This window comes from Podarcis tiliguerta (genome assembly GCF_965153285.1).
Source record: "Podarcis tiliguerta genome assembly, chromosome: 4".
Classification (NCBI taxonomy): domain Eukaryota; kingdom Metazoa; phylum Chordata; class Lepidosauria; order Squamata; family Lacertidae; genus Podarcis; species Podarcis tiliguerta.
The window spans coordinates 45,058,768-45,083,079 of NC_139537.1; the positions used below are offsets into that span (position 1 = coordinate 45,058,768).

Genomic DNA, 24,312 nt, shown 5'->3' on the forward strand with positions numbered 1-24,312 from the left:
GGTCAGCACCAACACTTTGAATTGTGCTCGGAAACATACTGGGAGCCAATGTAGGTCTTTCAAGATCGGTGTTATGTGGTCTCGGCGGTCTGTGTTAAGCAACAGTTCTCCCATGCTTTCCAGTACATTTTCACATCATCTTCCTCACTGGAAGAAGTCCAGTCTTTTGAGGATGCAGGTTTCCTGTCCAAGAGGTTCAAATCAGTTTGCACAGCCTGAATTTGCCAGAATGTGACCAAGTCCTCGCTGTGCCATACATTTGAAAGCAGCATCATGCCACTTTAAACAGCCATAGCTTCCCCTAAAGATCCCTGGGAACTATAGTTTGTTAAGGATGTTGAGAGTTGTTAGGAGGACACCCCCCCCCCAGCTACAATTCCTACAGTTCCCTGGGGTTGTTAAAGCACTCAGAGAATAGTAACTCTGTGGGGGAAATAGTGGTTTCCTAATAGCTTTCAGAACCCTTAACAAACTGCAGTTCCTGAGATGGTTGCCGGGGGGGGGGGAGTCATCTAGACCTTTATAAAGATCAAAATTTAAAAGATGACAAGGAGGTCATTTTTAGCTGAAAGTCATTGTGACAATGCATTTTATTTCTTCTGAAAAAAATCAGTTAATTTTCTAAAAGCAATTGGTGCTAAACCGATTGAAATGCGAAAATATTTCGTCTTAAATTATCTACATGCAGCTAAAAACAGCTTTGCTGATACTGTACTCAATTAATCCTAGAACTCCACCTCACTAGTGCAATATCAAGATGTGCCACAAGATGGCAGACAAAGTTTAGGAAGCCTCCAGTGTATTTCAAACCCACCACCCCTGTCTCTATTACTGACCTATGTTTAATAATAGTTGCATGCCCAGAAAAAAATAATGAACATTAAACGCACGTACCAACACATTATACACTAAGCAATAACATATAGCGGTTCATAAGGATTGTGACCGCAGGACAGCTGGTGGGAGGGACAGCCCAGCTGTAAGAGGATTTTTTTCCCCATAAGGAAGGGTAGCAGAAGGTAAGAGAAATTAGACTGCCGATAGGTGACGAGTTAGGAGGGCGGAGAATAGAAGAGCGAGGAGTTTAGAGAAACCAAGCATGGTGACGACAGAGCATCCTGGGCAGTACTATGACGCCCTCCAGATGTTTTGGACTACAACTCCCATCATTCCGAGCGAGCCTGGCCAATTGTCAAGGAGGATGGGAGTTGCAGTTCACAACGTCGGAGGGAGGGGCACCTCGGGGCGCTGAAACAAAACCCTAAAAAGTTGAGAGAATGTGTTTGCAAAAATAAAATATAAGCACCGAGTTAAAAATAACCCTCGGGATTACTTCGAGTTGTGTAGTGCCAGTTTGTAGTGCCACAACGTTAATGCACATAAGACACGCTTTTCTTACAGAAATACCGAGGAAAGGTGTTGTGAATCACAGTGTGTGTGTGTGTGTGTGTGTGTGTGTAAGAGAGAGAGAGAGAGAGAGACTGCACTACTCTGGACCACGCAATCGCCGCAGGAGGAAAAGAGCGCAGGGGTGACTTTGCCAATTCCGACGGCGGAGAGGGAGGAGCGGTCTCCTTGCAGCTGGGGAAACCCCGCCCCTCTCCACAGCCCCGTCAGTCAGTTGCTAGGATACCCGGCAGGGAGAGTGGCGGCTCCTTAACCCGCGGCTGCTTAACGAGGGTTCGGTGTGCCGTAACGCGCGCTCACCCTCGGCCCCCCTCTTTTGCCTGTCGCGCGCGTCCGCTGCTTTACGGCCTCTCTCGCTTAGCTTCGGCTCCGCGGCAGCCCCGCCCCTTCTCCCCCACCTGCCCCACCCACTTTCCATCTGCTATCCCAGCGCGCAGATGGAGCTGCCGCCTTGACTGGCTCTTCCCTGCGTCTCTCGCGCACAGCTGGGCTGCTGGCCGCTGTCATGACAAGCCCAGGGAAGGCAGACGAGCCGGACCGGACGCTTTTCGTGGGGAACTTGGAGAGCCGCGTGCAAGAGGAGATTCTCTACGAGCTTTTCCTGCAGGTGCAAGGGACGGCGGGGCGGGGCCACCTTGGCAGGTGGGCAGGGCGATCTGGAAGTGGGCGGGGCTGGCGAGCCGTCGGCTGCAGGGAAGAGGAATGCTTACAAGGAGCAGCAGGTGGAAGATTTTTGTCAGGAGTCTTAAATTCGCAGTATGAAGCAAGGCTTCAGTCCGTTTCCATTCCATCGAGGATGTTTGAAATGTACCAAGAGGTGCCTTAAACAAAATAAAATGGAAAGATAAAATAGTCATCAGAAGCTAGGTTTGCCTGAAACAGGGCTTTATTTATTTATGGTTTTTTTCTTGTAAATATTCAGGAAGCTTGATATTCAGGGTGGCTGGTCAATTCTCAAGGTGACTGAAAATAAAGGCAATACAAAATGAAAACTATGACCATGTTCTTAAAACCCAAAAGGGTTGTCACCTTTTCCTCCATGTTAGGACTGTGGTACTAACTGCCTTTTTTTGGTAAACCAGGCAAAAATTTAAAAAGTGAAGCTTTTTGAAGCACAGACGTAAAATTAGGTGAAATGCTACATTTATTTCCATGTGGCCTGCAAGCCCTGTGGGGGTTGGACTAGATGACCCTTGGGATCCCTTCCAACTCTAAGATTCCATTATTCTATGTTCTTCCCATCTTCTCAAAAATTCTCAGACAACCACTGAAAGCAATGGGAATGGAAGTAAAGGAAGGAAATGTGATTGATAAATATATTAAATGTTAGGAACTTCCCAGAGAATGGTTGCAATCTTAGGTGGAAAGGGCCTCTTTCCTTGTTTCCCATACATACTTGCTATCAATCATTGCTTTCCAGTTTTAACCACAATTTAATCATGGTTCTTGTTGTGTTTTGGCATGCCAAGCAACTGATAATAGCTTACCACACCCTTAACAATAAACACAAAATAAATGGGGGAAGGTTCATGGTTTCCTTACGTTTCTTCGTCAGGCTAACTGCTAGCATCTTGTTTGGACTTATCCCCTCTTTCTACAGTGATATTGCTGGAAGACTTTTCCTTCGTTCTCTGTGCTCCATATCCTTCCCATTTTGGTTTTCTTGCTTCTACATGGATACTTATATTTTATAAAGCACAAATGCTTTCATCTCCAGTAGCACAGCACAAATAATCAATGACGGGAAAGTTCTGCTTGTTCCCACCTTCACTAAATTGGCACCTAATAGCTTTCTGATAACTTTGTTACATGCATATGATTCACCCATTTTTTGTACCATAGAGCTGGTAAAACAGAAATAATGGTAAATTAGATGTTTTAAAGCTTTAAAAATCTAGTTGTGCCTGTAGCTTGCTTGAGCAGGTATTTTTATTTATTTATGAACAGGGAGATCTACATGTTAAAAAGAACAAGCACCAGAATACTTGATTTGCTACTTCCACGCCTTGAAGAACTCCATCATCTGCAGTAGGCAACCTTGAACACAGACTGGAAAAATGCTGCTTCAGGGAAACTTGTCTTTTCTGGGGTGGGGCAGTGGGATAAAACAAACATTGATTCTCCTTGGAAAAGCTGAAGGCTTCAGTTATGAGTCTGTCAGATGTGATGTTTACTTTTAAAACATTGGAAAATGTATAGAGCCATTATGCTGAGCAGCAACTGATATTTGACACTACTGAATACTGGCAAAATACAAAGACATCTAGCTTGGTTTCTGTGAGTTGTCACATTCTTATCACATGTCCCCTTTCAGTTTCCTCATCAAGACAGAAGTGGGTTTTATTGATTAATTCAGCAAATCTCTGTTTTCACAAATTACTGCCTGAATCTGTTATAATGAAGAGATGCTGAAGATCCATATAATTTCATTTTTTACTGGTTTTTAATATATACCTTTCCCTCAATCATATTTTAGTAGTATAGGTCCAGTTGTGACCGACTCTGGGGTTTCAGCGCTCATCTCACTTCATTGGCCAAGGGAGCCGGCATACAGCTTCCGGGTCATGTGGCCAGCATGACTAAGCCGCTTCTGGTGAACCACAGCAGCGCACGGAAACGCCGTTTACCTTTCCGCTGAAGCGGCACCTATTTATCTACTTGCACTTTGAGGTGCTTTTGAACTGCTAGGTTGGCAGGAGCTGGGACCAAACAACGGGCACTCATCCTGTTGCGGGGATTCGAACTGCCGACCTTCTGATCGGCAAGTCCTAGGCTCTGTGGTTTAACCCACAGCGCCACCCGCATCCCCATTTTACCAGTATACACAGCAGTTAAAAGAAAGAACACTGTCTGTTTATAGTGAGAACATAAGAACAGTCTGCGGTATCAGACCAATAGCCAATTGAAGCAAACATCCTGTTCTCACAGTGGCCAACCAGATGCTTGTGGGAAACCTGTTCTCACATGGGCATTCTGCTGGATTTCATATAAAGCCTGAGGAGTAAATGTGAACAGGATTACACACACAAACAAAAAGCCTGATTAATCATTCTGCTCTTTGGGCTGTAGACTCATCTTTGCCTGACAAGAGCTTCTGCTCATTTGAAGAGTGTCAGAATTTCTTCATCTTATTTCCCTTGCTAATCTAGCACAGAAAAAGAAGATCAAGATACATACAGTCTATTAACCAACAATTGGTTCAATCTCTTCTTGGATAGCTCTTATATTTACCTGTAGATCCTTCTACAGTTTTACACTTCCTTGTTTGTACCGTATAACTCATGTACAGCAAGCAAATTTCAACTGCTCCAAAATGAACAGCCAGATGTGTAGAGTTCATGTAACTCCTGTTCTAAACCACATGTACTGGTTTCCAGTTCATTTCTGGGCCCAGTTCATTGTGCTCACATTAGTGTTTAAATCCCTGAATGATTTAATCCCCAAATATTTGAAAGACTGCTTCTTTCTCTACAGGTCTTCTTGGGTATTAAGATCAGCAGAGGGAGCCCTCTTGGTATTTTCATCAGCCTCAGAAGTTCACGGAATGGCAGCCTTGAACAGGGCACTCCCTGTGACAGTCCCTATGCTGTGGGAATCCCCCCCCCCAAAGGAAAGGCACCTTCATTATGTAGTTATGCTGAAGACACACCTCTTTACCCTGGTATTTCACACCTGAGATTTATATATAGAGGACCCACCTTATTCTCTTGACTGTAACAGGTTGAAGGGTAAAGGGACCCCTGACCATTAAAAGTCCACTTGTGGACAACTCTGGGGTTGCGGTGCTCATCTCGCTTTACTGGCCGAGGGAGCTGGCGTTTGTCCGCAGACAGCTTCTGGGTCATGTGGCCAGCATGACTAAGCTGCTTCTGGTGAATCAGAGCAGCGCATGGAAACGCTGTTTACCTTCCCGCCGGAGTGTTGCCTATTTATGTACTTGCACTTTGACGTGCTTTCGAACTGCTAGGTTGGTAGGAGCAGGGACTGAGCAATGGGAGCTCACCCTGTCGTGGGGATTCGAACCACTGACCTTCTGATCGGCAAGCCCTAGGCTCTGTGGTTTAGACCACAGTGCCACCTGCGCCCCTGGTAACAGGTTTACAATAGTGTTAATATTGTATTTTAAAATTGCTGTATGGCTCAGAGACCTTATGGTGAAAGGTGGGTAAGAAATAACAACAACAAGTTATTATATTTTGGACTGCCTACATATATCCCCAAAAAATCCTTAAGTGCTTTGCTAGTTGCCACAGTCCATGTGAATTGGATTGATATGCTAAATAGAATAAAATGTATGAATATGAGATATGCAGACTTTGAATATGTCATGGAAATCTTTGTATATTAAAGTAAAATTACAGCATAATGGCATGTGTTTGTTGCAATGCTGAAATAGCTGGTACCCAATATTATATACCTTTTTTTCGACTTTTGGTCCAGCAAGCCTTAGAATCAGCAAACAAACAGCTGTTTCCTTCCTGGGATTTATGAGAAAGTAATGCTTAAGTTTCTTGCAGGCTGGACCGGTAACCAAAGTGACCATATGCAAGGACAAAGATGGAAAACCCAGGACTTTTGGATTTGTCTGCTTTAAACACACAGAGTCAGTGCCTTATGCCATAGCTTTGCTGAATGGGATTCGTTTATACGGAAGACCAATTAAAGTGCAATATCGGTTTGGTAGGTTTAGCTACCTGCCAACAATTTTTTTTTTACAAAACCTGGGCATATAATGCACAATCCTGACGTTAAAAGTGATTGTTACTATGTTAGTGGATATTTAATGCATTAAAAAAACAATTCTGAGAGTATAAAAATTCTCAAACTAATTGGTATATTGCATTTTTACCCTTTAAGACATCCCACTTTTGCAAGAAGGTAGAAAAAAAAATCCTCATATCACAGTAAAAATGTGATCAGGTAATAGATATATTCTTTTGGGAATCAATAATAAATGAGAGCTGAATCTTACAATCTTATAGTATATCTTATATAATATATACAATCTTATATTATTATTTTACAGTCTGTACTTTGTTACCCTCCTAGCAGAGTGCAACATTGTAATGTGTACACTTGAAACTGCTGGTCTTTTTCAAATTCCTTTAGTTCAGACTTTCAAAATGTCTTTATACAAAACTCCCCCCTCCCTCTATTATGTCCATGTAGCAGGTTGGATGCAGTATTGTTCTGTAATCTTTCTATCAAAACTATGGTGTAATTTTTCCATTTTTTTCAATAGAAAACTTGAAATATGTAGTGGCTACCAATATTATAAATTAGTAATCTAGTTTTTCTTTGAAGAGTTGTCAGCCTGTTATGTTATAATCTGCAAATCCTTTTTTATCACTACTAATCTCTAGTGAATCTTCATGACCACTTGCAAGTTGAAATATATCAATAAATCACAGTTATTCAGAAACTTACCTTGGCCAGGTGTGAAACGTCTTGGTTTCACACAAGGACCTTGTGCTTTAGCCTGGGAAAACTTGTAATATTTGTTCTTTGAACGTATCTGGCCAACATGATAAATCATTAACTGTTTTTGAACCTTTCAGTCATTTCAATAGCAGTCTGCCATATGCTATTAAAGACTGCCGTTTGAGACAAAAACTAGTCTAGAACCCATTTTTTTAATTGTTCAGGGTTATGCACTTGGTTTTAACTTTAATAGGTGTTTACAATAAACTAATTATAGTAGTATGATTGCTGAATTTTGTTTCTATATTGGACTTCTTTTCTATATTGTAAAGTATGTTAAGCGTTCAGAAAAAAAATGAAATCAACTCTCTTGACTAGACCAATTTTAATCATTTTTTAAATTATTATTATTCCATTCATAGGGAGTTCCCACTGTGTAGAGTTAATCAATCATTGCCAGAATGTGGAACATGATATACAGTCATCAACACACAGGTAATGGCTTTTTTCCAGTATAAAAATATCATGGAGTTTAGTTTAGACACAAACTCTGTTCTGATACCCAATATTATGTGGTATATGTGCACTGAAAGTATAGACTAACCTTCCAAAATGTTTAGTTTCCCACCCCCTTCTAGTGCCAGATCAATTTTAGCTCCCTAAAGCAATAATCCAATCACATTTGCATTCTGAATTAGTTCCTAAATTATGTATAATGTTCAGCCACAAAATTTAAGCTGGGAGGGGCAAGAAAGAGTGGGAGGGTATGGGCAAGACAAAATGTTCCCAGGCTGTCACAGTGAAGAGGTCCATATCCCATTATGGCAGTGGGGTCCACACAGGACCCAGCAAATTCTGTGCTGGCCCTGCCCCCATTGTAGCAGTTGTCATTTGGGCAGGTGCATCTGACCACTCCTCCCTGACAGTGGAGACTGGCAGAGATGGGCAGGGCTGGGTTGCTCTGCTAGACTTCAAATCTGTACAAATTTATCTGGGAGTAAATCCTGCTGAACATGCAAAGGACTGTGTTGTAAAGAGCCCCAAATCACATCTATATATGTATGTATTGAAAAATGAGTAAATCTATTAGCATTCACTCACCATATCCCCCTACTTGCTCTTTTTATAGGAATTTAGAGCCCTATGGTGGTACTCCATTACCTCTAAGTCCTTTTCAGGTGAATAATAGCCCACCACAGGATTATTCTGCCTTTCAGAACATGGTAAGATTGAAATAATGATCACAAATCTATCACAACAATAGAGACACTTCATAGGATGTGTAATGGAAGGGGGACCTGCCAAACACACAACTTGTGGAAACTCTTTCCCCCTTTCCCATGCTATGGCTTTAGTTATGAACCTGCACCCATACCTGAGCAGCCGCTTAGTGAAGCCAAGATTATAGCTGGCAATCTGCCCCTCTGTGCCAGCTGTGCCAACATCCTTCCAGAAACAGAAATTGACTGGACTCTGCAACAAAACTCATTGTGCTAGGCTGTCTTTAGTATTGCCTAGCCATGTCTGGTAGATCCAGGCCAATGAGTTTGTAATCACTTTGCAGGTCATGCAGAGCTACAGCAAAATTTGCCTTTCTTCAAAACAAACAAACAAAACACCCCCCACACATTTATGTCCTCAGCACTTCCAATATGAAGCATTCTAGGCTAGGACAGCACTGTGACAAATTCCAACAATCTATCAGCCTATAGTTGTGAACATCAATGATATAAATGGGATGGAGGCATTCTTTCATTGCTTACATTGGCATGTCTGCCTCACATAATTTTTGTGTCTATTTCATGTTTAGACCGCCTTTAAAAACCTTATAATTAGTGTGTCGTGCTTCAACTGGAAATGGTTTTAGGAGCAGACCACAGTCATGCCAAACTTCATATCTATAACCAATGTGTGTGTGTGTGTGTGTGTGTAAGAATTACTTGATTTTTACAGGCTACCTAATAAAGGACTGGTGTAAATCAAAGCTTGCATACTGACAGAAACGTGTCCAGTACCTTTCATTCTCTAGAACTAATGAAGCAATGTTCTTCCAAACTTTAAAATATTAATTTACCTTCTATTTTCTAGATGACGTGTTTCTTAGCACACCAATATACCCCTTATAATCCAATGGGACAGCAATTTCCTTGCTATCAGATGGCATCACCACCGTCGTTTCCAAGTTTTCCTGTTCCAGCCTATCTGAATCCAGGACTAACCTCTTTTGAATGTGTGTACCCAGAGCCAAAGAACCACACACAGTATCTGGTTAAGGAAGGTTCATCTAAAAGGAAAAGGTCTCAGGAAACTAGTGACAGTGATAGTAGTGTGGGAAATGATAGGAAAAAAACAAAAAGAAAGTCAACAAAACTATAAGAACATAAATATGTGTACAATGGAGTTGATTACATAGTGTCTATTTGCACCCTACTAAGAAATATGACATGGCTATTGTGGTATATAAGATTATTTATAACGGTTTAAGGTAAAGTATTATAGAAGTTACACTCTGATTAAAAGGGAGAAATAGCATTTTTTAGATTTTTTAAAAATCACCTTACTCCTTCACAGAAAAGAATATACAAAGCATTTTAATCTCATCTAGTAACTTTGTCCACAGTAGAGAGTGGCTGTCTTTAGCCTAGCTTGCAGTTATTCAAAACTGTTCATATAGTTTTTGGTCCTCGTGATTCCTTACATGGCTGCAGGAATTCAGCCAACTGGAAATGCATAAATAGCATGTGGAGTTACCCTTTTCCGCTTTCCCACATCATGGTGGAGAGTGGGGCATTCAAACATGTAAATGAAACAAAATACTTGTATACATGGAAATCTAACATGTTAGGCTTAGGCTTAAATTAAGCACTTCTCTCAACTATGCTAGATTTCCTTGTGGAAGTTGTTTGCTTGTTATTAATGTGGAGAAACATGCATATATGTAACTGCTCACTTACTGGTTCAAAAGGGCCATATCACTTGTTATTTCTGCATGTTTGAGTTGGTTTTAAGGCTGCAGTTTGATTCAGCTTGAGGATCTAAGTAAATTGGGAGTAGATTCTGTGGGATTTACTCCCAAATAAGTGCAATATGGTTGCAGTCTCACTTGGAAATCCAAGAACTGTATTGGAACCAGAAGGATTTCATTCTGAGTAAATATATTTATGAAAAGAATGCCAAATCCATATATACAAGGGACACAAATACTGTAAGAATATTACTGGCTGCTATTGAAGGAGACATGAGAATGAAGTAAATTTTCTCTTAAGATATGCCTTACTTGCAAAGTTGTTTGTGAATTCAAGGGACTAGCCTTGCAATTCTGGATTGCAGAGTATATATAGGCACACATTATTGGTTAAGTTCTTTCCCACATGCAAATGTTGAAAGGCTTGAATATTCATACGATGTCACAATGTGATGCAGGTAAACAATAAAGTTTATTGCTAAAACCTGCTTTTGATACTTGGCAAGATATTTCTATTTCATGACCTATGCAGATATGTCTTATTCCTGTAAAACTGACAAGAGAGAACAATTGGTTACTTTTCTAATTACTGACAGAAACTCAGTTATTCTCAGTTATTTTTAATATTTCAGTTACAATCTGGAGTCAGTCACCAATTTACATTCATACTTCTATCACATTGCATACAGTGTTTTTCTATGACGTCAGTTCATACATCTGCTGGTTCCATGCAGTTATGTGTAGAAATCAAGTTGTGTACAGTACATGCAGCTTTCTGTGAATCACATCACAGGTTGTATTCAATTGCACTGTTACAAGGAAATGCCTTCTCTTGTAGAACTGACATACTGTATATTGGAAGTCCTGACCTTCCAAGTGCCATATACATATATTCCACAGGGCTTCATTACAGACGATGGTCAGAAACACTACAACTTTGGGAGAGCAATCCCTCCCACTTTATCCCTATGTACATGTTTAAGTATTACTTGTGAGGGGAGGCTGGGAAACAATTCTTACCTGCCTCCTGGCTGATCAGTGCATTTCTAGTCATCAATAATATTCTTGATAGGAAGAATTCTGAAGTTCCTACACACCAATTCATAGAAAGTTAAAAATGTTGCTGCATTTAATATGCACATATTCAGTTTTTTAAATGGTGATAAGTACCATTAAGGCCAAGCAGCATTGGAACTGTGGTGGGTGTAGGGGGAGTTTAACCCTCCCACAATCAGAATTAAAATCTCATCTTCCTCCTTGCTCTTTGCATTGGGAGGGACTATTCCACTGACCAATGTTGGTGATGTGCAACCACGTATTCATAAACAGGTTGTGCTGGTTTCTTGGCACCTGCCTGGGAAACTATGAAAAAGAAAAGCTAGATGAACTTACTTATTGCAGTAAGTGAGCCTGAAGGGAAGGATCCAGAAGCTTGCTGGCTATCTTTTGGAAGCATAGGTTCTAACATGTCCAGTTCTGTGGGAAACAGGGCAAGGTGTTCTGGCATGCATAGGCTCCTATGATGATTCTATATGATTTCCATATTAAAAGAGCGGATACTCTTTAGGAAAATCAGTCCAGTCTTAAGCAAGGTAGTATAGTTTCTGAGTCCTGGGTAAATCACAAATAATTACTAAACTCTGAAAGCGCTGGGGGGATGAATAACCCCAGGTGGCAAAAGCAGATCTTAGTCTAGTCCGGGGTGAAGAACCTGTGGACCTCCTGGTGGACTCTCTGTGGACTCTCATCATCCAGCAACATCCGGAGTGCCACAGGTTTCTTTATCTCTGATCGCCGTCTCTCGCTCTTACTTCACTTCACGGCTGTGTCCTAACGCGTCGGGAGCAAGGGAAAAGGCGTGTGCTTCTCCCCCGCCATCAGAAGCAAGTCACTACTGACGCGCGCGGGCGTGGACCTCAGGACTTTTGCTTTGGCGATAAATCGCGCATCTCCCCATTCACCTTTCTATTCACCGCTGTCTCCGGGCGGCTGAGTTCGGGAGCTCCGCCCCCGATTTGCCGGCGGCGGCTGGATTGGTTCCTTTCGCTTCCGATCGGAGGAGCCGAGCCTGTCGATGCAGTCGTCGTCCGGGGGGGCTGCTGCTGCTAAGCGGAAAACATCTGTTGCTGAAGCTGCGCTAGGGACGACGGGCGCTGAGCCTCCGGGATCAGCCGGGGATATGCTGGGGGACTCGTGGGCCAACAAGCGGGGCTCCTACGAGCGCCTCCGGCCCTTCAGCCAAAAGGTAATTGCAAGGCGACTCGCCCATAGATGGGTTTTGCATGGTGTTCGGGGGGAGCGCGCACGCGTAAAATCCGACTAGGTGATTCCAGGCGGTGTGGCTGTTTCAGGAAATCATTGTCCTTTAGCTTCCAAAAGCACTCTCCAGGCTCCAACACACACGCACGCGGAAGGTTGGGCTGGGAAATCCTAAGAGACCCCGAGAATTAAAAAAAAAAGGTGGATGTGGTTTTTCTCCAGAAAAACATCCTGTGTCCTCCAGCTAGTTATGCTGAGTATGCTTTGTGTTCAGATAGGCGCTGGGAAGGACCCCTAGGGTGCTCTGGTTAAAATGCTAAGAGGCTCAAGGGGACAGGCTGCGTTTGGGCAAAGCATAAAGCGGGAGCTGGGTCAAAGGCAGCGGAAGAAAATGAGCGGCTCCTCTCTGCACTGGCTGGGCCTGGAGGCAGAAGCTTACACCTGTATGAATCAAGGTCTCAAGCGGCTTCCTAGCTTGACCGGTTGAGCCCTTTGCATTCTGAAAGTTTTTCTTTTCTGCTGATAGCTTGTAAGTATAAAGACCCAGAAGAGTTTATCAACAGATAACTTCTTATTTTGGAAGTGGTCTCACAAGTACATACCTGGAAGTTGCACGCACCCTCAGATCTGGAAGACCCCCTTTTCTCTCATGTTTGCTATCTGGGCAGTGAGAGTACTGGGTGGAAAGGATAACACACTCTGAATGCCCTTAAATGAGTCACTTTGACTCTTGACACAAAGGGCTGAAATAGAAGTGAAGCAGATTAGTTGTGATCAGATTTCCTATCTAGAAAGCCACCTGAAAGGAGGAAGGGTTGGAATTGAATTGGGGTCGAGGTGCTGCTTCTGCTGCTGGGAATGCTTAATTAATCCTTTTGCCCCATTCCATTGTCCTGATCAAAATCGCACACATCTGTACACACATCCCAAACTGTTACTAACTCTGCTGATTCAAGTAATGGAGCTCTGAGAAGCTGAGATTTAAGGGAAGAATGTGCAAAGGAGGCAGGTTTCCAAATAGAAACAGAAGCAGAGAGTTTGAAAAAAAGGAAGAATTGAGAACAAGTCTCACCCATTTTTTGGCAAAAAAATATGTATGTCGTAGACAGACTGGATTTCCCCTAAGCCCTTTAACTTTTGCCTGCCCTAAACCTCTTTACAGAACCAGCCATTGTAATGTTGGTTGGAACTACAATACTTGATTCAGCCATAGTTCCTTCAGTCCCTATTGTTTAGGTATGTCTAAATGTATGTCTTTTGGCATGCATACGAAAAATAAAAGATCTAGAAATGTATCTTCTGTGAAGTGCCCCACAGTTTGATGACATTACAGAAATAATAATATGCATATTAGAATAGTGTGTGTAATTCTTATTTCATATAAATCTGATAGCAAAGTTTTAGACTTCTTCTGAATTTCACTTTTTTATATATAGTCTGGACACACACAGAAGGCTTTAGCCTAGTTTTTTCTTGTTTGCTTTTTTACAGAAATGCAGTCCTGAAGAAAGTGCTTCCTTTTTAAGCAAGATAACATATTCCTGGTATAGCAGGTACAAAAGTTATATCTGTTGTTTTAAATTCACAATAGAGGTCCTTGTGCTTAACCAGAAACTGGAAAGATAGGAAAGCTTTTAAAGCCTTGCCTTATAAATGATTAAAGGTTCATTTATTTGTTTGAAGCCACACACACCTCAGAACAAATACATGCTTCCATGTAGGTCTGGAGCTTTGGTAATAATAAACTGGAGAAACATGTCCCACATTGACTTATCACCCTTTCACAGAGGCCTTATGCCTCTGAATACCTAAGATGCAGGGAACAACAGGTGTGCAGAGTGCTGTTGTGCACAGGCTTCTTGCATACTCACTTCCCAAAGTCAACAGAACTCATACTAATATTTTTTTAAAAAATGTTTTTTTTGAACTCCTCTTGGAGAAGTTGAAACATCTAATGTTGCTAGGTGAGTCAGTCATCACTAAGTATTATGTTAATTACCCGTGGTGGTTTTGCACTCCTTACATCTTTTAAATCATGGACTTGTTTTGAAAAAAGTCTAGATTGAAAAGAACGGTTAAGCACATAAATGATACTGGCTGCAAATGAGATATTAATATAAGCTGCAACTCTCTGTGTAACTGCGTGTGCTTGTGTCTCATACACGTACATGCATGCATAGGACTGCAGGCCATTGTACAAGACTTGGAATGGCCATCAGCTGACCAGACAATGATTTCATGATCAGCAGGCTGTCACTCCTGTTTAAGATACTTCTTCTTTATATAGGCCGCAGGGCTGCTTTCCCCCAGCTCTGCCTCTTTCAAACTTCCTGTTCTTCCTGGTACTGGCAATTTTCTCTGTTGGGAGACGCACAGTAATGTTGGCTACAGTATTGAACCTTTGACATATTCTTTAAGGATGTTGCCTCTGAGGAATTTTCCTCAGGCCGCTCTTCTTGATGTGTTCTGTTTTGGAGCCATCTTGTCACCTGTCTCCCTGCTGTTGTCAGAATGGTCATATTTTCTTGTCACAATATTGTGGTTTACAGTGAATGAGCAGCATGCTGCTACATGTAGCCTGAACTCTCCCATTTTGCCTCTCCCTTGGCGTCTGCGGGAGAAACCAATTGTGGAGCTGCAATCTAGGTTGGCTCCTTATGATAAACCAACCAGGGATCCTGGTTAGTTGCTCCCAAACAAGCCAGGATTCATCAGCCAACAACAAATTATGGTCTTATTTCTTCTGCTTCTGCCAGGAAAGTAGCAAAGGGGGAGCAATTGGGGCTGCGTAAAGCAGCACACTGTTGGTTCACAGTAAACCATGTCAAGACAGTAACTACTGTCTTGCGTGCTGTGCTTCCCTCATGTTTGAACGCTCCTTTGGCTTTATTTTCATAAGCTGAAATGTAAAATGCAGTTGTAATTACCCATAGTGTAGAACCTCTGACCTTTTTTTGATTGTGTGAGCAAGTTTGGGCCCTGTTCCTATTTTCCTGCATACTTCTAAAGCGTGCCATGGAGGTTTCATAACTGTTCACAGGACAGATGAGGGGAGTGAGTAACCAACACTATTTCCTTTTATTATTATGGAAGCAAATCACATGGAACATTTCCCCTGCAGTCACTTTGTTGATTTGACAGTGTTTTATAGGAGATGTTGGATGAAATAGGGAACTAGATTTTAACTATAGAAATAAACACTTTCTCAATTCTCTTCTCACTCCTTTATGTTTTACTATCTTGTTGGTTGTTACTTATCTTTGAACTGTTTTGTGATTAATTTGTCTTTTAACAGATTTATAACTTTAGGCTATAAGAAACCATTGGAAAGGGAAGACCTGTCTGAGCTCATTGAAAGTGTTTCATCCTACATTGTGTGTCCAGAGTTTGAAAAGCATTGGAGAAAGGAAGTATTTAAGAAATCCAAGGACATAAAGGTAATTCTGATGGCAATAAAAAAGATGTCCCTGAAAGAAGCCATGGGCTTCCAGAGGCAAGATTTATAACCTGGCCTTGAAGAACTGGAATGACTTTTCATCTCTTAAAGAACTCCTGTGTCACACATGCATAAGCTGCTGCTGTTGCTTCTCCTTTCACCTGTTTTCTCCACCCAGTCTGTCTCTTTAGATTGCAATACCTGTGTGATGCTTGCTTGCTCAAGATGTTTCCCTGGAATGAACACCTGATCGCCTCAATAGATACATGATTTAATGCCTTAGATGAGTAATCCCTTAGGTGAATCACACAATTTATACCCTCCATGTACAGTGAGAACTGACCATCTGAAGGAAGATGATGCCTCTTAGAGTTTATGCATGTTGCTCTAGGCAACTACTGGAAATCTGGTAACAACCGATTTAAACATGTTGCTAGGAATGAACATTGATGTTCCTTTGGAAGCTTGATGCTCGCCACCGCACATACAAATTGTGTCGCAGCAAACATGTATGCGGAGCCACTTTTAAAATGTTACTGTACATTTATTGGTTTTAGAAGGGTTTTCTTTTGTTGTAGGCAAACAGCATTTCCATATTTTCAGATCTCATATCTATTTAATCCACAGGCTCCTGCTTATGAAGATGTGACAAAAAAGCCAATTTCCCAAAAGCCATCTCTCCTTTCACCACTATGGCAAACATTTAAATTTTTATTGATCAAGGTGGCTATTCTGAAAGTTGCAACTGATTTTTTAGCTTTCCTGAGCCCACAGATTATGAAGTAAGTTTGCAAATATGCCTTAATATCAAGCTGGCAGATCCAGGTGCCTTGGGCTTTTCCAGATCTTCCTGTTGAGTGGTTGAAATTTCTTGCAAAAATCTCACAAATGTTGAGATATAAATTAATACAAATTATATGTAATATTAATTAGCTAGAAACCAGCTATTGGCTTGAAGGAGGACTACTCTTCCTAGTAATTGGCCTGGAAAATCTGGACCATTGACAGTAAAATCTGACCTCCTCCGGCTGTTTAATTACATACATTTGTCATACCGCTTTGTTTCCTTTTAAATAATATGCTTTTTAAAATCTCAAGTATTATTTGGCTTGAAGGAGATGATTTACCAATTGTGCTTCTTGCATGTTGATACATTTTCAACTTGAATGAAATGCAAGCAGAATTTGCATAGTTTCTTGAAATCAGAGATATGTAGTCTGCGTTTAAGACATTGGATTAACCTGATGTTATCAGTTTGGGTACCGCTGCCATCACATGCATATGTCTGTCAGATAATGTTTGTGGGTTAATTGTTAGCAGCTTACAGGTGGTTAACTGTGGGCTGTATCCAGTGGTTGGTTTGTGCTAGCAATGAGGTTCTACTGTTTATGCAAGGTGGAGCACCTGGCTCTCACTTACTTCCCTCACTGCATCTTTCTATATCATATATGATAATGTTCCAGAGCATCCTTCGGTAATCAAGAGCAGATCAGTAGATAGGGAGGGTTGTTGACATCAGGTGTCTTTCCTTGTGACAGCAGAAGTGCTTTATGCTAACACAAAGGACTCCAAGGCTACTTGAAGTGGCATACAGTGCCGGTAAGAGCTATATGCCCCACTACTACTATAGTTGCAACCTGATTTAAAAAATAATTGTTATTGATTAAGGAACTTTGTTAAATTAGCATATGGATAACAATATTTCTGGCACATAAATAATAATTCATTTTTTAGATGACTACATGTAGTTCAACTGCCATCAGCTTAGGAAAATCTACTTCCTTCTGCAGTTAAAGGAGGAATACCTCTTTTAGGATGGTGGGTGCCATTTTCAGTTTTTAAAAGGACTTGTATTTAAAAAATATGCTGCCCATTTCATCATTGACGCCTATTTATTGATTAAAGGCTTTCAGTTAATTTAACTTTGCAGCCCACTTATCACAGTTTACTCTGCTATTAGTGCTGCTCAGTTTAGGAATTATCCTGCCCCTGTCAGTGACATATGGAGACTGGGCAACCTGTGCAAATGCATCAGAGGCCAAGTAGTTTCTGGAATCTGCTGCCCGATTGTTGCAGTGAGAGGCATATTTCTATGCTTTCGACATGATGGTTCCCTCTGCCTCCATATTCAAAAGGCCACACTCATCCGCTGTATATGCTAAGCATTCTTGGAGCACATGGCATTTCCTACACTTAGGATGCAGCCTTTGAAGGGGTTCTGTGTTCAGGGTGGGATGCTGCAGATCATATGGATTGTGTCCCAGGAGCTGAGAGGATATTGGCTGAGAGGATGGTGGCCACCCTTCAGCCAGCTTACCCATTGCCTTCATCTGCTCCCAGTCACAGGGGATGGCCTGGCACAGTGAAGCCCACCCGGGCATGACATCCAGCTGGTCAGGACCTGGGTGAAACTCGGCATCTTTGTTCAGTGTCCTCCACATTCTAGGAACAAGATAAACATCACCCAGGTGTTCCTGGTTTTTCAACTAAGTGGATCTAATGAAAGCTGGAACTTATTCACTGTGTTATATGAATAGGAATAGGGTCATAATTTGCTTTAAGAATAAAGTAAAATAAACTTTGCTGTTTTGCATTGCAGGGAAATGATTCTGTTGTGTGAGCATTCCTCTGCTCCACTCTGGAATGGCTATGGGTATGCAGTGGCTCTTCTGCTTGTGGTTGTTATGCAGACACTAATCCAACAGGCCTACCAGCGCCTTAACTTGCTTACTGTTGGGAAAATTCGAACTGCCGTCACTGGCCTTGTATACAAAAAGGTAATCTCTCCTGTCTGTCCATATTGGGGGCGGGGACAATGATGCCTGCAGAAGGGAAATCCCCACTGCCACTTCCACATTTCATTCCTCCCAATCCTTGGGATGTGGGCAGGGGGCCGTAGTAGTAGGCTGTTATCAGGGGGAAATTGCATAGAGGCAGCCTGCACAAGTGAATCTAGCTTGTTCAAGCTGCCTTCCCAATTCCCCCTGCCCTGCATTTGGCGTCTTCCGTTCAGGTTCCAGGGTCCTCAGGACAGACCTTTCCAAGGGGGCACTTAGATCTGCCTCGGGGAACAGAAGGTGAGGAATTTCCTTTCCTTATGTCTCCTCCATGAGTTCTTTCAGAACTGAGTGGCAGATGCTCTGGTTAAAAACCCAAGTCCACACATTTTCAAAAGGTGTTCAATCTGGTATTTTCAGCTTTTGGGAGTGGGTAGGAGACAATGAGGACTGGAAGGTGAACAGGCTTTTTGAGCTGTTCTACTGATTTATAGAAAGTTCAGATACTGACATAAAGTAAATTATTGCAAAGTGGATAATATAAATCAGAGGTGGGGAACCTTTGGCACATGGGGCAGTCTTGACCTGCCAGGGCTTCCAGTTTGGCCTTCCAGGCTGTTATTCTAAAACCATGTCCACTTGTCAACCAGGTGATGTTAACCATTGGGTGGGGCTTCAGTCCTGTTTGGTTCAGCTGCACACACTATTTCCCCAGATGAAGTTGATCCCTGCAGAAAACAAAACTGAGCGCTGACCCATCCGTTGATGCATGGGGAATTCCATCCTGCTTGGTTAGGGTGTGCTGGCTACTTCCCAAAGGGAAGCGACTGATACACCCATACCCTGTAGAAAGTAAGCTTGAACTTCCCACACATTAGCTGATGTGTGGGGCGTTCAGTTCTGCTTTGTCGCTATCTCCCTTCGCTCCTATGGGTCAGCTTTGGCAAGTGGGTGGGACTATGCATATGTCAATCATCTGTCATCATTATGATGTCAAGTGATTGAGAAATCGGTGGTTCCATCCACCTGTCAGAGCTGGCCCATGGGAGTTGAGGGGAGATAAAGATCTGCCCCCTGGTCAAAAAGGTTTTGTCACCCCCTGATCTGCTAGTGGAAACAAGAAATTCTAGCAAATATTTCAAAGGTTCTAGTCTTGTTCCAATGTGCACATGGAACTTCCTTGTATATAAGTTTCATCATTCATTTTAATAGTGAATGCAAAGTTCTACTGGGCTGGATTGATGGAGGCATACTTAAGTTTTAAAAGCATTCCCATAAATCCATCCAGATAATTTAAAGTGGCCATCTTTTATGGTTTTGTATCACAATGGTAGGACTATTACAAAATGTGTTTCCAGAATATTCATTATACCATCTGTCTTTCCTTGGCTGCAGGCTTTAAATTTATCTAGCTCTTCAAGAAAGAAGTATACAACTGGGGAAACTGTCAACTTGATGACATCAGATATCCAGCAACTCACGGAACTGGCAGTCAACCTCAACCTCTTATGGTCAGCCCCCTTTCAGATCCTCCTGGCCATTACCTTCCTTTGGCAAGAACTGGGCCCCTCGGTGCTAGCGGGTGTTAGTGTGCTGCTTTTGGTGTTACCAGCCAATGCTTTTTTTGCTGCCAAAGTCAAGCAGCTGCAGGTAAGGAATTTCAGTTGGACGTACCATAGAAAGTTGTTGCATTATAGGGAGATGATCATTTTAATTTGAATGGGTTGCATCATGAGTTAGGTAAGTAAGTAGAAACACTGAGGCTTTCCCAGCCCCTGATCCCATTGTTGTCCCTTCATGCCCACCCAAGAGCAGCATTAACTTCAGGGCATGATGGCACTCGACAGTGAGCAGGAGGTCTCCCACAGGCAACAGGTCTGGCACATTGCATGTTGAAGCTAAGTGTGAAGCTACCTGAGGAAAGGTTGGGTTTCTAAGAGAGGTTGGGGTGTTTTATGTGTAGCGTAAGACAGTAGTCATCCTAGAAATAATTTATCTGTCCAGTGACAGCTTTGAAGTATGAAGCTGGAAAAGATCTTAAATATCTCAGTAAGGAGTGTCTGTTTGAAGCAAAGTGCAGTGCCTTTCAAAAGTAGCAACTAAGCTATCTTTGAGTGCAAACACATAAAGTTCTAGTTGTGCTCCAAAGGTGCCTTATCCTTACTTAGATCCTCTGGGTTCCCCTTCATCTAATTATAATAACTTACTGCTGTTAAGCATAAACCCTACCACAAACACTTAATTGAAGACCTCTATTATGGGAATAAAGGGAAAGATTTATCTCATAATTCATCTAGCACATTACCCAGCACCCATCTTAAGTGAGGGTGTCTGTCACACAGGTCAGTGTCCCAATTGCTAAATGTGATTTATTGAATCTATCTTTATAATGCTTATTTTTAAAAAATAAAATAAACAAAGAAGTCCAGTCATCTACCAGTGTAAGTAAATACTACAGTTATTCTGCCTGAAACATTATTGATTTGCATTCTCATTGGCTGTATTAGTTGTGGGATATTAAACATATATGTGCTATGCAGCATAAAAAAAGGAACCTTTAATCCTATAACCTTTCTTAATAAACTTTATTGTTTTTCAGAAAAGTCAAATGAAGAGTAAGGATCAGCAAATTAAACTCCTAAGTGAAATCTTGCATGGAATAAAGGTAAGACAGATAATGAATCTGTATACTTGTTTAGTCTGATTATGGAGGACAATATATATGTCTCAATTCATAACCACATGTAGATTATTTTGAGCTAATTTGATAATAGATTATGCACTTTGCCATTTCTGAACAATTATTGTTATTATGATTCATTCCTTTTTTCACTATCAAAAATGTGAATTTTTTCAGGAAGAGTGCACTATATTTCTTTCAAGATGACTCTCATATCATTCATTCAGAGTCTGGACTGGGCAAGCTACTGCCATATAGTGTGCTGCATCACAACCAGGAAATTTCAATGCCCTAATTGATAAGAATAAGCCTAATTGCATGCAACTGAAACAGCCACATATTACCTGTTTAGCCCTGCCTCCCTTCCCCTTCCTTTCCTCTGCTTTTTCTCTTGTGTCACGTCTTAGATTGCAAGCTCCTCAGGGCAGCAACTTGTCCTCTTGTATGCCATAAAGTGTCACACACACTGATGGCACTAGAGAAAAAACTAATTGCCTCAAGCAGAGGTCCTTCCATTCGCCATATAGAATGTCCCTACCTGAAAAAGAATGGACTACCTGATCACTTTGTGTCTCTTAGGGAAGAGTCTCTGTTTGAGGTAAATGTCAAACTGTGATGGTGTCCTCTGACATAGAATGGAAAAGTTGTCTTCATGGGTTTTATGAGGAACTTCTACACAGCCTACTTTTCACATCAACATGAGGGGTGTGTGTGCATGTTTTGCACTTTAAATGTACTATAATAATACACATTGGAGCATAAATTTGTATTTCACAATATTGCTAACTGGTGCCAGTGTTTCAAAATGTACATCTCTGTTTAGATTCTCAAGCTATACGCATGGGAGCCATCATATCAGAAAAAGATTGTGGACATTCGGGAACGTGAAATCGATGTTTTGAAATCCTCTGGTTACCTGACAACATTCTCCATGTTGACGTTGACTTGTATCCCTTTCCTGGTGTGTTTTAATGAAATAGCACTCATTTATACAGTTGGGTAATTATATATCCTACATCTTGCTGGGTGCAAGACAACCCTGCTGATAAAGAACCATTTTGCCACTAAAGAATATGTGGTACATATCCAAGATTTATCACATGCTGGTTCAAAAACCACCAGTGTATGAAGTAATCTTTCTGTATTGGGCACCAAATAGAGCAATTTATTAAAATAAATTTCCTGATTACAAAGTAGGGTTTTGTTTTTGTGCTTAGATTTTAATTTGATGTAACAAGAAAGTAAAGAGTTTGGGGAAATTCTGAAGAAACCATGGTGGAAGCAAAATAAAATTTTAAGGAAAGTCTGGGAAATTATATGAATGGAAGAACAATTTAGGGTCCGACCCAATGGGTCTAGTTTAAGCTTAGTTTGGAATATAATGCTAGTTATTAGTTAAGACTTGGTGCATTTATGCTGCTATAACTTTGCAGTTCATTTTGAATGTATAAGTTCCATTTTATGATTGCAGCCTAATGCTGTTTTGACTTTAGCTGTAGGACAAATCGATACTATCTGCATAGCAAATAGTCCAAACTGTGCATTACTTATATGCTTGCTTTCTCTATGAATATGAAGGTCTTCAACTTTCAGTTGGAAGTAAGCTAAACTAAGTGAAACGGCACTTAAGAGAGCTTGGTTTTTGCTAGTGGTTTCTGCCAAGGAAACATATGTTGAATTATTGAGTTGTTTCCTGTCAGTCATGCTGTTTATAAACAACAAACTAAAGCCCTGTTCAGTCAGTACTACTGAAAATTGAGCTCTTAACCTATGGGGGGAACCCCATTACTTCTTTCTCTTAAAGGTCTCTTTGACTACATTTGGAGTCTATTTTCTGTTGGATGAAGAAAATGTTTTAACCGCTGCTAAAGTGTTTACTTCTATCTCTTTGTTTAATATTTTACGACTGCCTTTGTTCGATTTGCCTACAGCGATTTCTGGAATAGCTCAGGTAAATATACTGTTTGAGCATATGTTATAAAGGATATTTGTGGTACTTAAATAACATTTAATAATGTGCACGTTTTTCATCTTTTATTTAACATTTAAAATGTATTGGTTTATGCTGCTAGATAAAATTATAAGGGACTTTGCTAAAGTGATGTGCATACTTCCCTTTTCAAAGTTTTTTTTTTTGGGGGGGGGAGTTTGATGAATCTCTTAGCACATCTTGAAAGTTGGGGCCAGACCTGTTTGTTTTAACAATTGCATATAGTGCAGGAAGGGAACAACCCTGGATTTTAGAAAGAAATTGATGCATGAGTGTGGAAAGCCAAACTCATATGGGATCCACCACTTACTTCCCTGTTGCTATTCTCCCTATACAGGTGCATCTGCCCTCAGTTCAGTTGCCATAGGAAATAAGCATCAAGGGTGAGGCAGAGGTACAGATTGCCTAAAAATTGAATCACAAACGGAAGGGGCAAGAATGCCCCCTCCCCCGCTTGTTGTTCTTTTTGCTCTAAACATTGTACAAACATACTTTATAAATAGTTTGGGGTAGGTTTGAATTTTAAACAAATGACTTCCACTATTAGAATAATTTTGGCTTTAAGATCTCAATTTCCTGAAAACTAGCCATTACAGCCAACTATCTTGTAAGGCTCGGTCCAGTATACCCGAAGGAGCGTCTCCACCTTCATCGTTCTGCCCAGACACTGAGGTCCAGCGCCGAGGGCCTTCTGGCGGTTCCCTCGCTGCAAGAAGCCAAGTTACAGGGAACCAGGCAGAGGGCCTTCTCGGTAGTGGCACCTGCCCTGTGGAACGCCCTCCCACCAGATGTCAAAGAGAAAAATAACTACCAAACTTTTAGAAGACATCTAAAGGCAGCCCTGTTTAGGGAAGCTATTAATGTTTAATAGGTTATTGTATTTTAGTGTTTCTTGGAAGCTGCCCAGAGTGGCTGGGGAAACCCAGCCAGATGGGCGGGGTATAAATAAATTATTATTATTGTTGTTGTTGTTGTTGTTATAAGAGCTTAAGCATGAGAGTTCAGTGATAAAGAGTGTGACACCCTGACTCATAGGGTTGCCATATGTACTCCTTTTCCAGGACATGTCCTCTTTTTCATGGGTAGAGTCATCATTGAAATCCATACTTAAAAATAGAATTTGGTAAATGTGTCCTCTTTTTTTGCTCTTCAAAATATGGCATCCCAAATTAGGCTGGCCCCTTCAGTAACGCTTTTTATCTGAGCAGTAAAGGCTTTCTAACGTTTAGACATCTTTTGATTCCTACCTGTTTCTGAATTTGTTTTATTGCCTTGTTTTAATGCTCTTTTTATCATTTAACTGTTGTAAGTCACTTTGAGAGCCCAAAGGCGATGTATAAAGGATGTTGCAAATGGGGTCCCTTCTGTGATCATGAT

The 24,312-nt window shown here is 41.3% G+C and overlaps 2 protein-coding genes across 7 annotated transcripts in view; both read left to right on the forward strand.

Annotated features, from left to right (window-relative positions):
- The first annotated feature begins 1,755 nt into the window (after positions 1 to 1,755).
- RBM11 (RNA binding motif protein 11) lies at positions 1,756 to 10,281 on the forward strand. 3 transcript variants are annotated; one of them, XM_083438814.1, is made up of 7 exons: positions 1,867 to 2,014; positions 3,355 to 3,435; positions 4,882 to 5,035; positions 5,925 to 6,087; positions 7,251 to 7,323; positions 7,958 to 8,051; positions 8,917 to 10,281. In XM_083438814.1, exons 2-7 carry the CDS (start codon positions 3,365 to 3,367, stop codon positions 9,202 to 9,204), a joined length of 843 nt encoding a protein of 280 aa, XP_083294940.1. In that variant the 5' UTR covers positions 1,867 to 2,014; positions 3,355 to 3,364; the 3' UTR covers positions 9,205 to 10,281. The 3 variants fall into 3 exon arrangements, with proteins under 3 accessions (XP_083294941.1, XP_083294942.1, XP_083294940.1); XM_083438816.1 differs by lacking the exon at positions 3,355 to 3,435 and having other exon boundaries at positions 1,865 to 2,014; XM_083438815.1 differs by lacking the exons at positions 3,355 to 3,435; positions 4,882 to 5,035 and having other exon boundaries at positions 1,756 to 2,014.
- A 1,517-nt stretch (positions 10,282 to 11,798) lies between these two features.
- LOC310676712 (multidrug resistance-associated protein 1-like) overlaps positions 11,799 to 24,312 on the forward strand; it is a 28,824-nt gene continuing 16,310 nt past the window's right edge. For 2 of the 4 annotated variants that reach the window (XR_014510693.1, XR_014510694.1), the window contains exons 1-9: positions 11,799 to 12,038; positions 13,544 to 13,605; positions 15,348 to 15,489; positions 16,116 to 16,270; positions 18,088 to 18,265; positions 19,661 to 19,915; positions 20,865 to 20,930; positions 21,769 to 21,906; positions 22,750 to 22,896. Coding sequence is in view for 2 of the 4 variants with exons in the window: in XM_083438818.1 (XP_083294944.1) it covers positions 11,868 to 12,038; positions 13,544 to 13,605; positions 15,348 to 15,489; positions 16,116 to 16,270; positions 18,088 to 18,265; positions 19,661 to 19,915; positions 20,865 to 20,930; positions 21,769 to 21,906; positions 22,750 to 22,896 (1,314 nt within the window). In the remaining 2 variants the exon portion in view is untranslated. Of the gene's footprint in view, positions 12,039 to 13,543; positions 13,606 to 15,347; positions 15,490 to 16,115; positions 16,271 to 18,087; positions 18,266 to 19,298; positions 19,410 to 19,660; positions 19,916 to 20,864; positions 20,931 to 21,768; positions 21,907 to 22,749; positions 22,897 to 24,312 lie in introns of those variants that run through there. The other 2 variants (XM_083438818.1, XM_083438819.1) reach the window with 2 other exon arrangements.

Excerpts from the sequence above, each read along its gene's own strand:
- RBM11 (XM_083438814.1), top strand. The coding sequence starts at position 3,365 with ATGTTAAAAAGAACAAGCACCAGAATACTTGATTTGCTACTTCCACGC. Across the intron at positions 5,036-5,924 it reads AGGAAAGGCACCTTCATTAT|GCTGGACCGGTAACCAAAGT; the intron begins GTAGTTATGCTG and ends AGTTTCTTGCAG. Across the intron at positions 7,324-7,957 it reads ATACAGTCATCAACACACAG|GAATTTAGAGCCCTATGGTG; the intron begins GTAATGGCTTTT and ends CTCTTTTTATAG.